The sequence below is a fragment of the Myotis davidii genome, unplaced genomic scaffold (genome assembly GCF_000327345.1).
Source record: "Myotis davidii unplaced genomic scaffold, ASM32734v1 scaffold362, whole genome shotgun sequence".
Lineage (NCBI taxonomy): Eukaryota > Metazoa > Chordata > Mammalia > Chiroptera > Vespertilionidae > Myotis > Myotis davidii.
In genome coordinates, this window is record NW_006297152.1 from 2,696,255 (window position 1) to 2,710,940 (window position 14,686).

The 14,686-nt window shown below is 37.2% G+C and overlaps 1 protein-coding gene across 1 annotated transcript; it reads right to left on the reverse strand.

Annotated features, from left to right (window-relative positions):
- Window positions 1-509: 509 nt before the first annotated feature.
- Window positions 510-6,544, reverse strand: LOC107184527 (hemicentin-1-like). Its single transcript, XM_015569923.1, has 5 exons — window positions 6,436-6,544; window positions 4,903-5,094; window positions 3,138-3,311; window positions 1,758-1,871; window positions 510-721 (listed from the first exon to the last, which is right to left on the reverse strand). Exons 1-5 carry the CDS (start codon window positions 6,542-6,544, stop codon window positions 510-512), a joined length of 801 nt encoding a protein of 266 aa, XP_015425409.1.
- Window positions 6,545-14,686: the final 8,142 nt, after the last annotated feature.

Sequence of the window (14,686 nt, forward strand, 5' to 3'; positions counted from 1 at the left end):
GTGATGTGGTCTGAGAGATCACATAACTGAAAGATGTGCTTTTTCTTTAAAAGTTTCTCATTGCCCCTAATTAATTATGTGGGGCACTTAATCATCACATCTAGCTTTCCCCTGCATCTTGGAAGGTTAAAAATGTTACCTTTTGTAAGAGTTAAAGATGTTTACAGAAAGTTCTGATTAAGCTTAGTCCCCACGTTATGCCTGTTATAAGCTGGTTTAGCACTGTTTTTTGTGTGTGTTTCTTCTCTATGAAGTTTATTTACTATGTAAAACCAAAGAACACTAAAACCGTTCCCCAGTGGGAAGGTGGTTGAATTTTCACGGACAACTGCAAATGTACACAAAGACAACCCTTGTCAATGATGGAATAATACTAATATTGTTGAACACAGTTAAAGTTGTTTTGGGTTTTTCTTTTTTTTGCAGATTTATATTCTTAGGAGCATGAGATTGTGCTAGTTTTAAGGCCACATGGATTCTCTGAGTTACTTGTGTCTCTTTTACTAGTATTACTGTTTAATTGACCACTTTAATCGGTAAGAAACCATCAGCAAATGAAAAATCTTGTGACTGGCCTGTCCATCCTTGTACCAGCTGAGAGAGGCAGAAGGAATTGCATAGGCTTCACATTCCAAGGTCAGGGTGGTGTTAACTTTGATCTTCACTTCTTTTGGCGAAAGACCTGGTCCCAAGAGGTCCCCTTTATTGATTATGGGTGGAACTGCATAAAAACAAATATTAAATACATGGAATACCATGAAAATCACACGGAGGATCACTTTATAAGAAAAAACAAGGAAATAACTGAAGCATTTTCTATGCTCCCTTTCATCAAGAACCCAAGTTAGGGTCGTACGAAAGGGTCATGTTCAGATACAGATTATGAAGGAAAATATCATTCTCCCTTTGTCATTATAACACTGACAACGAGGCCAATGTCCTTTCCAGAACAGTTAGCTGCATTGGTTTCCGGTTCCCAGACACAGTGTGAGCATAACCCATAAAATGCATTTTATCGGTCATTAAAGAGACCAACTCAAAGAACCAAAGACAATCAGAAAGATATTCTCCCTTTTTAAAAAAAAAACACAACAAAATCTTGATATGCTGGTATTATTAATACTCATATTAGCTTTGCTTCCCCCCCCAATTTATTTTATTTATTTTTTCTTTATCGATTAAGGTATTACACATGTGTCCTTATTCCCCCATTGACCCCCTTCCTCCTCTCCCGACTCATGCCCTCACCCCTCTGGTGTCTATGTCCATTGGTTAGGCTTATATGCATGCATACAAGTCCTTTGGTTGATCTCTCCCCTTTACCCCCGCCCTCCCCTACCTTCCCTCTGAGGTTTGATGGATAGCTTTGCTTTTTATTTATAGGTCAATGTACAGTACACTGATGAACTCATCCTACACTGCTGATGAGAGCATATGTATTCAAACAACTGTTTTATGCACAAAAGTACTATAACTTAGCCCAGAGGGTAATTGAGAAGGAAAAATAGAGAAACTTAAGGAAGTGCCACTGAGAAATTCTCCAAGATATTTGTAAGCAGACTGATTTGGCTCTTTATGTCATTAAGCAATCGAGGTCATGGGCACCATGTTTAATTTAACATCCATCTTAATGAAGCAAGCTGCATAAACATCAAACTTTAATAATGAGTATAAATAATTATGGACCCATAAAAACAGAGTTGGAAGAGTGAGACAACTTGGGGAAAAATGAAGCATAGTGCTCTCTCAGAACTTACTGTAGACCTTCACTTCGTAGTGCTTTATCATTTCCCCCGCCTCATTCGTGGCTACACAGGAGTATCTTCCAGCATTGTCCTCCTGTGCATTTAGGATCTGCAGAGTCCTACCTCCTGAAAAATCATGGGACACCAAAGAATCTTTGAAATCACGGCGGCGGCAGAGCATGCACAAACTACCAAGGTTGTAATTCTTACTATTGGTATATTTTTCTCCTATATGCCAATTCTGTAATAGGTATTGAACACAAGACAAAGTACGAAACAGATGGCCGCTGCATGACCACCTCAGGCTCATTCTGACCCTCCCATGCCTCTGTACTCAGACTAGCTAAGGTCCCTACTTCACTCTCTTTATAACGAGGTCTCTCCCTCTTAGTCATCTTCTCCTTCTCATCTACCTGGCCTATCAGTAGAGGTTGGTCTTGCTAAAATACAGTTTTTATTATGGTACATTTCTCCTTAAACATCTTCAATGGTTCTCAATTGACTAAAGAGTAAAGTCAAAACTCTTTAATCCAGGCATTCAAAACATGACTCTAACCTTCCTTCCTGATCTTTCCTCCTACCTGCCCCCCCGTTTAGTAGACACACACAACACACATATACACAGTGTCTCCACTTGTTTGGGAGGGAGGAGTATAATTATTATTACTTGCACATAAATAGGCTATTTTCACCTTATACCTTTCCCACCTTAGTCATCGCGATAGATCTGAAATCTCTCCTAGTTCATTTCCAAACAAAGAATTTCTATAACTTTTCTTTAAGGCCTGGTTCAAGTTCTGACTGCAGCTAAGCATTTCCTAACCACTTCAGCTCACACTGGCCATTCCTTCTTGTGACTCCTCTAAAACTTGTGACTATTCCATTAATCATGCCCCATGACTATTCATAACCCATGAGTATTCATGCATTCATGTTGTTAATTAACTTTCACATGTTTTATCTCTCCTCCACATAAGACTGTAAATTTCTTAAGGCCAGTGATCATACTTTTTAATTCTTTCTATTTTCATACATATTGCCAGGTATTAGTGAGGAATAAATAAACTCAATTGAAATACTAACCTTCAAGGCTCAATTCAACAACAAATAAATTTCTACCTTTTTTTTTTGGCATTCCATATATTTTAGCAATTAATTACATTGTGGTATTTATTTGCCTTTTTATTTAGATATTTTATTAGTCTTTCAAAAAGTAATTTCAGATACCTTAGATTACAGTACATATACAAATAATTTTATAAATTAAAGTATCAATAGAACATAACATAACCAAGAACATAAATACGTCAGTAACAAAACTCCAATGATGCTGCTTTGCTACCACAGTAGATGGCACAAATGCACCTCAGGCATCTGAAGGAAACTAATTACCTGGAAGAATACGAATGTTTCGGTTGGATTCTAAAGGAGTTCCATCCTTAAACCAGGTGATGGTAGCTGGCGGATATGAATAAGCTTCACAGACCAAGGATGTGGGGCTATTAAGGATAACAACGACATCCTCAGGGCTGCCATCACTATCGACACCAGCAATTGTAGGAGATACTAAAAAAGATTTAAAATTTAAAGAACTATATTTAGTAAATCTCTATTTGTGCATTTCTAAATTTCCATTGTACTTACTTGTGTAATTCCATTCTCTACCAATTTCACAGAACAACTGATTATTGTTCTTATTCTACACAAAAGCAGTGAGAACCTCAAAAGACTCCCAGGGTAATGGAAAGAATGACATTAAAAAGGAATCATGACACAATGTGATAAGGGCAAGAATGGGAACTCTGGCGCAGGATATATAGAGGCAGAGCATTCAATCCAATGTTGGGTTTGAGGTGTGAGGACTCCCCTCAAGGAAGGCCTCCTAAAGGAGATTTCAAAGTGAGCTTAAAGGATAGTGCTAGTTAAAAGGTGAAAGAAGGCAGAGAAATAGGAAGAGGGAACAACACATTGGGAGCAGAGGAGTGTAAACAATAAGGGGCAAGCCAGAAACACAGAGGACGGATTCATGGGGGTCAATATTGGAAGCAAGGGCAACAGAAACAGGTCCATTTGTTTCATAAAAGATAACGAAGGACTGAACTAGAGCATTTAAAGAAGGCATAAAAAGGAGGGAGCACCTAAAAAATATATTTAGGAAGTCAATGGGTGGGAACTGATAATAGAATTTGGGGGTTATGAGAAACCAAAGTCAAAGATAATTTCCAATGTTCTTGCTTGGGAACCTAGATAAACAGCAGTGAAGCAACATAAATGAAAAATATAGAAAGATTTGCTCATTTAGAAGGGAAAGATGGTTTGTTCAGGTCTGAATATCTTGACTTTTTAGTGCCCAAGAGAATTACCAAGAGAAATACCCAATAAGAAATTGTATATAGAAATCCAAACCTTGGGAGAAAGATCTGGATCGCAGGTATGGATTAAAAAGTCACCCGTCTATAGGATAATCAAACCTCTTGGAGTTAAGTTTATTATTTGAAGAGAATATCTGGAGTAAATGAGCAGTGAAGTAAGGACAAAACGTTTAAGAGATGGGGACTTAATGTTTAGGACACAGATTAAATAAGAGTCTATAAGAGACAGAGAAAGGGAGCAACCAAAGGTATGCAAGGGTAACTAGGGAAGAACCCTGTCAAGGAGAAAGTGATAGTGTTCAAACCATTAAGAGTCCAACTGTAAAATACCTGTTGGATCTACCAACAGGGTAGCCTTTGCCACCTTAGGTAGCAAACGTAGATTTCAGTACAGACAATTGCCAATAATGGCAGAGTCCCACAAAGAATGGATAGGCTATCTCAGGTTGATTGAGCCCCTTTTGCTTTTGACCTGCTTCTCTTTGACCCGCATATATTTATGCTTTATTACTGCATATTTAACATCTATCTTGCTCAGAGTTGTGTACCCAACATAAAACACAGTACCTAGAACATAATACGTATTCCAAATATAATGAATGAATGAATGTGTGAACTCATTAAAAAAATTAAAAAAAAACACACACACAGCAAATGTCTGTAAGCACTGGTCTTCCTTAAATAATGAAATCCTATGATAGAAATATTAATAAACATAAAAAGAAGAGAATTTAGCCTATGGTCATGTCTGAGTCTTCAAGACTTGAAGCAATGCTTCTACTTACCTAACACGTTAAGACTGAAACTTTTGCTCTTGTCACCAGCTGTGTTAGAAGCCAAACATGTATATCTTCCAGTGTGTGACACCTGGGCATTGGTAATTTGAAGAAAACGGCCACCAGACATACTGTGATGGGTGTCATCTTCTTGGACGAGCTGCCCGTCTTTGTGCCATGTAATTTCTGGCACTGGATTCCCTGTAACAAAAAAGCCATTTCTGAGAGCTGGCTATGCTCATATATCTACAAGTAACAACTGAAAGAAGGCATTTTACTCATTTGCCTTTTTAAATATCCCATTTCTGAAACAATGCAGTAACCATTCATACCCAAATAAATTTCAAACATAACCTAATGTATAATAATAATAATAATAATAATAATGCTATCATAAAACTGTACAAAACTTAAAAATAATTTTCAAATCAAGATTAGTTTTTATCAGACCTTACCAATGGTCGGCAAACTCAGTCAACAGAGCCAAATATCAACAGTACAACGATTGAAAATTTTTTTGAGAGCCACATTTTTTAAACTTAAACTATATAGGTAGGTACATTGTTATTTACTTAATTAGGGTACTCCTAAGCTGGCCTTTGCTAAAAACGTCCTCAATCTGAGGGGTCGACCTCAGCGAACGTACCCCCACTTCTTCTAACATCACTTCTTCAAAATAGACTTGCCCAGGCCAAAAACCGACTTCTGCGCATGGGCCACAGAATTTCAATCGCACTGTACGCGCACGCCCACATGTGATATTTTGTGGAAGAGCCGCACTCAAGGGGCCAAAGAGCCGCATGTGGCTCGCAAGCCGCGGTTTGCCGACCACTGCCTTTGACTATTAAAATGAAATGATTTCAGAGTAAAATACACTTAAAAAAAGAATGGAGCATGTAGTTCACAATACCTTTGCTTTCATATTAATTGTTAAAATAATATTTTATAATCTTGATAACTATATAAAAGGAAAAACATTTAATTAAATAATCTAATAAGCAGATATTTTGAGTTTATACCGGGATTCCAGCATAGATCTATAGATGGGTAGACATATAAAGTAATCATTCCTTTAATATTTATAGCCTGTAGGTAAATATATTTTATTTTAATTTTAACATGGAACTTATGTTCAATATTAAATTTTAAATTACTTGAAGAGATTTTTTTAAATTTATAATTTAAAACCATAAAGCAAGTTATGTTAGGAAAGATGGATAGTATGATATTATAGTAAAACTGGAAGGCTCGGCTATACTGGCTGTGGATCATGCTCTATGGTCCTGCCCGGGCAGGGAAGCAACTGCCTGCCCAACTGCTGAGGATAGCAACCAGGCCTGCCCAACTAGGAAGTCTTACCTGGGAATCCAGGCAATGATGGAGCCTATCCTACAGCTGCATGTGTGCAGGGAACAAAGCCAACAGTCCTGTCCAACTGTTCCTAGCCAACAGCAACACCCACCCCAACCTCAAAGCTCAGGCAGTGGCCTCACCCAGAGCCTAATGGAGAGCTCCACCTGGCCAAGGACACAACCAGCTAACCTGTCCAGAGCTCCAAGCTGTGCTGACTGGTGAAGGGCTGTCTCTGCTGAAATAAGCCTGTGAAGTCTGGAAGAAGAGAACCTTTACTCAAATGCACAGATACCAACATAAAAAAAACACATGGTTAAACATGACACCATCAAAGGAAACTAATAAAGCTCCAATATCCATCCATAAGGAAATGGAGATCAATGAACTGTCTGAGAAAGAATTCAGAATAGTCCTCTCAAAGAAGTTTAGTGAAGCACAAAAATGACGACTTTACAAAGTTAGGAAAACAATGCATGAACAAAACGAGAAGTTCAACAAAGGAAAAGAAGTCATCAACAAAGCCAAACAAATCCTGGAGTTAAAGAACAAATGGACTAAATAGAAGACTTTAAAAGAGTGCATCAACATCAGACTTGGTCAAAGAGGAGAAAGAATCTGTGAACCGTTCAAGGTCATCACATGACAAAATAAGAGCATGATAAGAAGAAGGAACAAAGGATCTACAAAACAATGAACAAAATAGCAATAGTAAGTCCTTGCTTACTACTAATTACTTTAAATGTAAATGGATTAAAACTTCTAATACAAAGACAGAATGCTTGAATGGCTAAAAAAACAAGATGTCACAATATGCTCACAAGAAACTCACCAAAGCTTTAAAGATACATATGGCTGAGAGTGAACAGATGTTCAGAGATATTTAAAGAAAATGGTAATCAAAAAATGCAAGGGTGGCTATACTTATTATCAGACAATACAGACTTTAAAAAAAGTGGTCAAAAGTCAAAGAAGGTTATTATATAATGAAAAAGGGGTCAATTCATCAAGAAGATATAACAGTATTTATGCACACAATAGCAGAGCACCTAAATATAAAAAGAAAATACTACCAGATCTAAAAGGAAAAGTATACAGCACTACAATAATAGCTGGGGATTTTAATACCCCACTCTCAACAATGGACAGATCATCCAGTCTGAGGAATAATAGCAAAACAGAGGATTTGAAAAACACCATAGGCCTTACAGACATGGCCAGAGTATTCCATCCAACAACAGCAGAACAGACATTCTTCTCAAAGGCACATGGAACACTTTCTAGAATAGATAATATCTTAGACCGCAAAACTAGTCTTAGCAAACTTAAGATGATTGAAATCATACCAAGAGTCTTTTCTGACCACAGTGATTGAAACTAGAAGTCAGCAACAGGAGGAAAGCTGGAAAATTCACAAATAAAAAACCTGAAAATTAAATGTCTTAACAAACGGTGAGACTTTTGCTTTGGGGTAATCCCCAGTATCAGTAATGCCACCCTCCCACCAACACTCCTACTTATTTCTTTGAAATGAAATTTGAGAAAACAGGAAAAGAAAAGGAGGTACAGCCTTCAACCAACAGAGAGGAAAACAAAATAAGAGGCGATGAGGCAGAGAAACCCGACATTCAAATAGCAGATTAAAAAATTTGGTTTATTGAACTGAAAGAAAAGGCCAGTGTGTCTTTCCTTTTTCTTTCCTTCCCCTCATTTCAAATACATATTATAGCAGCTTGAATTTTTCTCAGCTAAGTAAGATATGTAGTGGAGGCAATGAATAACCAGTGAGGGGTGGGGGCAAAGGAGAAGCAGGGGGCTCAGGACCTTACCTGTCACCTCACAAGTCAGTGTAACACTCTGCTTCTCTTTTACCTTCACATCTTCCAATGTATTTTCACCCACAATGTGAGGCGGCACTGAGAAAATACCAAACACAAAAGGTAATAATTCTTACCACAGGGCTGTTACTTTAGAGAGATCTAGGTTCATATTTTTATTTCGATATAACCTTTAAAGCAAAACCCCAAATTCTCATTAATTGATTACTAGAATAATATCATAATATTATTTTGATTAACTCCATTTTATAATATATTCTAAAGTAATATGTCATGAATTCAATTACATAATGAATTTTATTGTAAAATAAATCATAAAGTCCAGATAAAAATGTCAACAAATCAGCGAGTAAGAAAGAACATTTACTAAACCTTTATTTTTCCTACTCTAAGCAGCACTCCTATTAAACAAGTTTTCAGAGAGTCTTAGCATATTATTGAATAATTGTGAACAAACAAGATATAAAGTTTTAACCATTTTAACCCAAATGATTATCTTCAAATCACTGTAACATTGAATTCTTTTCAACAGTGTTTCCAGGGACCAAAGAATACATAAATGTGAGATCAAGCTGTAGATAAATTCTAACTCTGGTTCCAAAAGGCACTTAAGCCAATTTGATTTTTTTTAGGTACTGCAGTTTATATAAATACCTAATACTGAAAGTCCAAAGAGTTTTCTTTCTTCACCAGCTGCATTCCTTACGACACAAGCGTACTGGCCAGCGTCTTCTATTCGGGTCTGCATCAACCGCAGAGTTCTCCCTCCTGGAGAAGCAAACCACCAGGTGACTCCAAAAGAAATCTGAAACTTTACCAGTTGTCCAAGTGATGTTCAATGTAGGTAAAATTTAGTCAAAATGCTTCAAGGGTCTTTCAATGAATTGATGTCAGTTTTTTAAAAAATCACATGTTTTAAGCCTATATGAAACAGAATACTAGATACTTCAGAAGAATTTCCTGGATCGATGGATAAAAAAATAAATACATGCTAAGTGACAGCAAGCAAGAAATGGAGTTTCACAAAGGTAAAGTGAAACTTCAAAGGTAAGTATATTTTAACTCACAGAGGAGATGAGGAGCTTCACTGTAAGTAGAGTACGAATGAGGATGGAGAGGTAGAAAGTAGATATGGGGGGTGGTACCATAAGCAGAGCAGGTGGAGATAATGGTGAGATGAAACTGGATGGAGTATGGTCAGATTCTGTGAGCCCTTGAAGACTGTGTTAAGGAATTGAGACTTTGTGTTCATTAAAGGCTATGGAAGTATGTAAACAAATAAAGGTCATGATCTGATTTTTGCTTTAGAAAGATAACTGTTACAGGATGTTTAGAAAAAGAATTCCCAGTTGACCACTGAATATATAAAGTGGGAATGTTAGAGGACTATCCCAGCAGCCCAGACATGGGTGACAATAATATATATAAGGGATGGCTGAAACCATGAAGTCTGGCCACCAGTTTTCAATTGAGTTTCATGGAATCCTAGATTTATTTATATCAAAATTTACGGGGGGAGGGTCACCTCATTCACTAGTGCAACTCTGTTTTTGGTTTTACATTTTGAACTTCTCTGTATTGTTTTCTCTGAAGAAAGATTCTTCATCCAAGAGATGTATATAGACTGAGAAGGAAACTCTGATATGTTGAAGATTGTAATTTGGAGTGAAATCCATCTGAGGACAAAAGAAGAGGGAGGGGCCCAGCAGTGAGACTGAAGCAAAGCCTGCAAGGGAACTAAGAGATGCACAGAGAGATCAGAGTTCTCGAAACCACTGGTGGAATAGAGAGCAAGTGAAAAATGTACAACACTTCATACATTTTGTAATAATTTTCTGGCCCCTATACCTTTGCTTAGTATAGCGGTTCTCAACCTGTGGGTCACGACCCCTTTGGGGGTTGAACGACCCTTTCACAGGGGTCGCCTAAGACCATCAGAAAGCACATATATAATTCCATGTTGTTTTTGTGATTAATCACTATGCTTTAACGATGTTCAATTTGTAACAATGAAAATACATTCTGCATATCAGATATTGACATGACGATTCCTAACAGTAGCAACATTACAGTTATGAAGTAACAACGAAAATAATTTTATGGTTGGGGGTCACCGCAACATGAGGAACTGTATTAAAGGGTCGTGGCATTAGGAAGGTTGAGAACCACTGGCTTAATACCTTGAATTCAAACTAAAAATTCAAAATGATTAAACATGAAATTTTCATGTACATATTCACCGAACCTAAATCTGTCAGGAGTTTCCATCTAGTTTTTGTTTTTTAAAATATATTTTTGATTTCAGAGAGGAAGGGAGAGAGAGGGGCAGATAGAAACATCAATGATGAGAGAGAGTCATTGACTGGCTACCTCCCGCATGGCCCCCCACTGGGGAACGACCTGTGACCTCCTGGTTCATAGGTCAATGCTCAACCACTGAGCCACACTTGGCCGACAACTTTCTGTTTTTTAAACACAACAGGACATCACTGAGTTTTCCTAAAAGCAACCTTCCCATCCTCAAACCACTAAAAGGTGAAGTTAGTATCTTATTTAGACAAACAAAGCTGATTACCTGAACTGAGTCTTTTTTCCTAACTGAATTTACATAAGCAAAGACTAGTGTTCATTAGGAAAAGATTCAAGCACGGACTGCTACTTCAGATTACAGAAACCATCATATAATTCCAGTTGAGAGCTATTCAAACAGTCCAACTTTTATGAGTCATTGCTGGCTCAGCAAACCTCAACCTCATGGGTCTCATGATCTTTCTTTTTTCCTGGTCTTCTCACTTACTCCAGTGGGGGGGAAAGGGTCTGACAGTTAGTTATACTTATACAGAGACGTTTCTTGTACCTATTAAATTTTTATAGCAGTTATCTCTTCTTGGCACACAACTTCATAGCAATGAGAGAGACTTCGCCAAAGCACGGCTTCTAGAAAAGCTGTCTCAGGAGGACTAATCTTAATAAAACAGAAGTGTGCAGCAGATGAAGGACCAAGCGAGTCACATGCCATTCATTTGATTCTCATTCATCTATTGCACAACACACATCAGACCGTAAAACTTCAATGACTCCTTTGGCAGCGCCACAAGGTGAAATTCTTTTACTGTGTTCACTCAGGGATTTCCAGCTGCTGGTCAAGCAGAACAAAATGAAAGAGAACCCAACCACCACTTGGGTACCTCTGTAATAAGCCAGAGTACAGCGCTCTAACCTGCCCTGTCATTTGTTGGAGCTCTGATGCAGTTATTATATTTAGTAAGAGTTCCTACTTTTTTTAGCCAATGGGATTAAGGGGGGAAATAAAGTAAAAAAATCTGAGAATAATTTCAAGATAAGAAGATAGTGTGTTCAGGTTTTGGGTAACCGAAATGTAATAAAATCTTGGCCATTACTATCATTTCCCAAGACCAACAGGGCCTGGGAGTCCATGAAAATAAAAGTATTACAATGAGGACACAGGACTGTCTCCCAGGACAGGAAGACCACAAACCTTTCACCAGGCTGTCTGCGGTTATAACAACAAATACACATTGGAAGCTTACCATATAAGCAGGCACTATGCTAACTGATTTACATATATTGACTCATTTAATCCTTCCAAAAACCCTAAGAGGCAGATTCTAATAATACTTTCACTTTGTGAGTAAAGAAACCAAAGGTAGCAACATCAAGTAACTTGCTTGAAGTCATAAAGTTAGTGAGTATTATGGGCAATAAATAGGTTAATAGCAGTTTTCACTCCTCATCAAGCTCCTGTCCTGTTATAGAGTCGGGTCTTGGAGAAGCATAGAGACCTATGGTATTTAGACATCATTCAAACACTAGAAAGGACACTTTTCTGAAAAGGCTTCAAAGGGGGGAATTTAATTTTTGAACCAATTTAGGGGCAAGGAATTCACTACCTATTAAATTAGCTCATCTCGACTTTAAACAATATACATTTTTAAAGTTCTTTCTATTCAGATCCAAATTTGACCTTAGAGTCTTCCATACACTGGCATTACTTTCTACCTCTGGAACTAGACAAAACCAACTATTTAAAATTAATTTTCACTATGTAACCATATGCACAGGGTTTATTTTTCCAGGTTTGATACAATCAGACTTACATTACCATGTAATCATTAACTATCATGGTTACCTTCCTTAAAAAATAATAGTCAATAGATCCTTCTAGTTTTCCTAATAAATGAGTTAAATCCAGAGAACAACTGGTCTTTTCCTTTTCTTACCAGTGACAATATATTTTGTTAATGTGGCAGAATATTGCATTTACTTTCCTGATAACCACATTATACTGTCATTACACAATGAATGAATAACACAATTCAGAAAGCTTTTCATATGAAGAATCACTTTAATTTTCATCCTTGGTTTTTGAACTTCAGTGCAGGAGTTTATTTAACTTTTATTTTGTTAGGTTCAACTCAAAAGTTCACGAGGTATGTTTGAATTTGGGTTGTCTTCATTTGATACATTAGGTATTCTTCTAAGTACCCAAACTTTTTATTAACCGCAGACTTGGGAAGAGAATCTTCTTAGTGTGTCCAAGTCATTACTGAAAGGGGTCAAGTGCAGATTCCTGTGGCATGCCCCAAGACACCTCTCTCCACGCTTAACTGACCCATACAGAAGCTAATAGATTTTCTTATCTAATTAGATGAGGACTGAGCTGAACATCTCTTTTACAATAATGAAGTCTTAGCTCACAGTAAACTATTCTATCTTGTAAATATAAAACTCAGAGTAGAGTCATGAATAAGGTGAAATACTTGCTTATGGAAGTATATTACATAACAGGAATCTCTCTAGACTCTGGTTTTAATTTTACTATTTCCTTTCATTTTTCACTTTTCAAACTGGTTGGTTATAGTGTGACTGTTCTGATTATCACCATAATTTTTTTAAAAAATATATACATTTTTATTGATTTCAGAGAGGAAGGGAGAGGGAGAAATAGAAACGTCAATGATGAGAGAGAATCATCGACCGTCTGCCTCCTGTATGCCCCACACTGGGGATTGCACCCGCAACCCAGACATATGCCCAGACTAGGAATCAAACCATGACCTCCTGGTTCATAGGTCAATGCTCAACCACTGACTCACACTGGCTAGGCTGACATCACCATAATTTAAGTCATAAGTGACTGCCGGGATTTCTTTTGTAAAAGGATCTAGAGGTAACTTAGAGATTCTCCCTTTTTCATATAACTTTTTAAATATTTTTTTCTTAATATGATCAATGGGTATTATAGTTAGCATCTATATCAAAAAGAAATAGAAGACAGGAAGAAATGAGAAATGAAGGAGAAATTGTGGCCACATGAAGAGAACCAGGTTATGAGACTATGAGAAGTCCTACTACCTGAGAGAATTCTCACAGAACTGCTAAGGCTGATGGGCCACCCATCTTTAAGCCATGTAATGGAAGGCAAAGGAATGCCTGAAGCTTCACAAGTCAGGGACACGGAGTTCTTTTCCACCACACTGATATTTTCAGGTGTCCCGTGGTTTCCTATGATGCTCGGAGGGGCTGTAGGACAAAAACAAAACAAACAGGAAATGGAAAGGATGGTAGCTAATCCATATCAAACACCAAATCCTACACAGTTCATTGTTAATACGACTTCCATGTTTTGGTCAACAGTAAGCAAAATGAGTAACCACATCAATGACATTAATAGTCACAGTAGTAGTAGTGTAGTGTGACATCTCTGAAGTACATGTTACTTCTTCCCCACTAACTGCAATAAATGACTTTGATATTGTTATTCGAATGGAGGTGAGTGGTTTTCTATGAGTGACTCATCTTTGCTGATAAATCTCTAATATGGATTCATGGCCTTTTTATAGGCGGGATTTTCTAACAAATTATCCTAATTCTAAATATAAAACATAAGGTAACAAAAAGATACTTAAGATGGATTCCTTTTCTCTTCTGTGTTCTGATTTCATGAGCTTTGGCTCACACATTAGCTGCAAACTACAGGATATTAATACTGTACTTTGTGCGAGCCCTATCTGGATTCAAGTTATCAGAATGTGTCTATTAATTTTACCATTGCTTCTATGGACCTAAAATGTGCAATCAAATTATATAGGTATCCCTGAGAACGGATATGTTTGGTCTATTCCTAATGACATTTATGACTCATTAATTAGAATATTAAAGCTGACTCATGACCAACTGATGCTGAGTCAGTAAGCTCTAAGGAGCCTAGGTTTATACTAGCCAAGATAGCTAATTTGGAAAACAAAGAATCAAAGAATATTAGTTGAGATGTCATTGAACAAAAATATTTGCAGATGACCATTATCTATCTCAGTACATGTTTTCCTAAAAGTCTATCTAATATATGCTTATTTCAGCAAGGTAAGAAATGGGAAGTCAGGCACAGAAGGATAAGTGATGAGACTGATCTAGAGAAGCGGTGCATATAGAGAAAATAACAGTCTATACATAAAAGACTCAATACTCAAAGCCTGCATCTCCCATCCAGGATGCTATAGAGTATATCAGCCAATGAATAGACTTACTGAGCTTCTTTGTACTTACTATGTACACTTAAGTCATATTTTCTGTCAGTCATTCCT

Bases quoted from the DNA above. Each gene is read 5' to 3' on its own strand.
- LOC107184527 (XM_015569923.1), bottom strand. From the start codon at position 6,544: ATGTTGGTATCTGTGCATTTGAGTAAAGGTTCTCTTCTTCCAGACTTC. The intron at 5,095-6,435 runs GTTAGCTGGTTG...TTTTTGTTACAG, and splicing joins CAGCTTGGAGCTCTGGACAG to GGAATCCAGTGCCAGAAATT. The intron at 1,872-3,137 runs GTAATTAGTTTC...ATGATTTTTCAG, and splicing joins AAACATTCGTATTCTTCCAG to GAGGTAGGACTCTGCAGATC.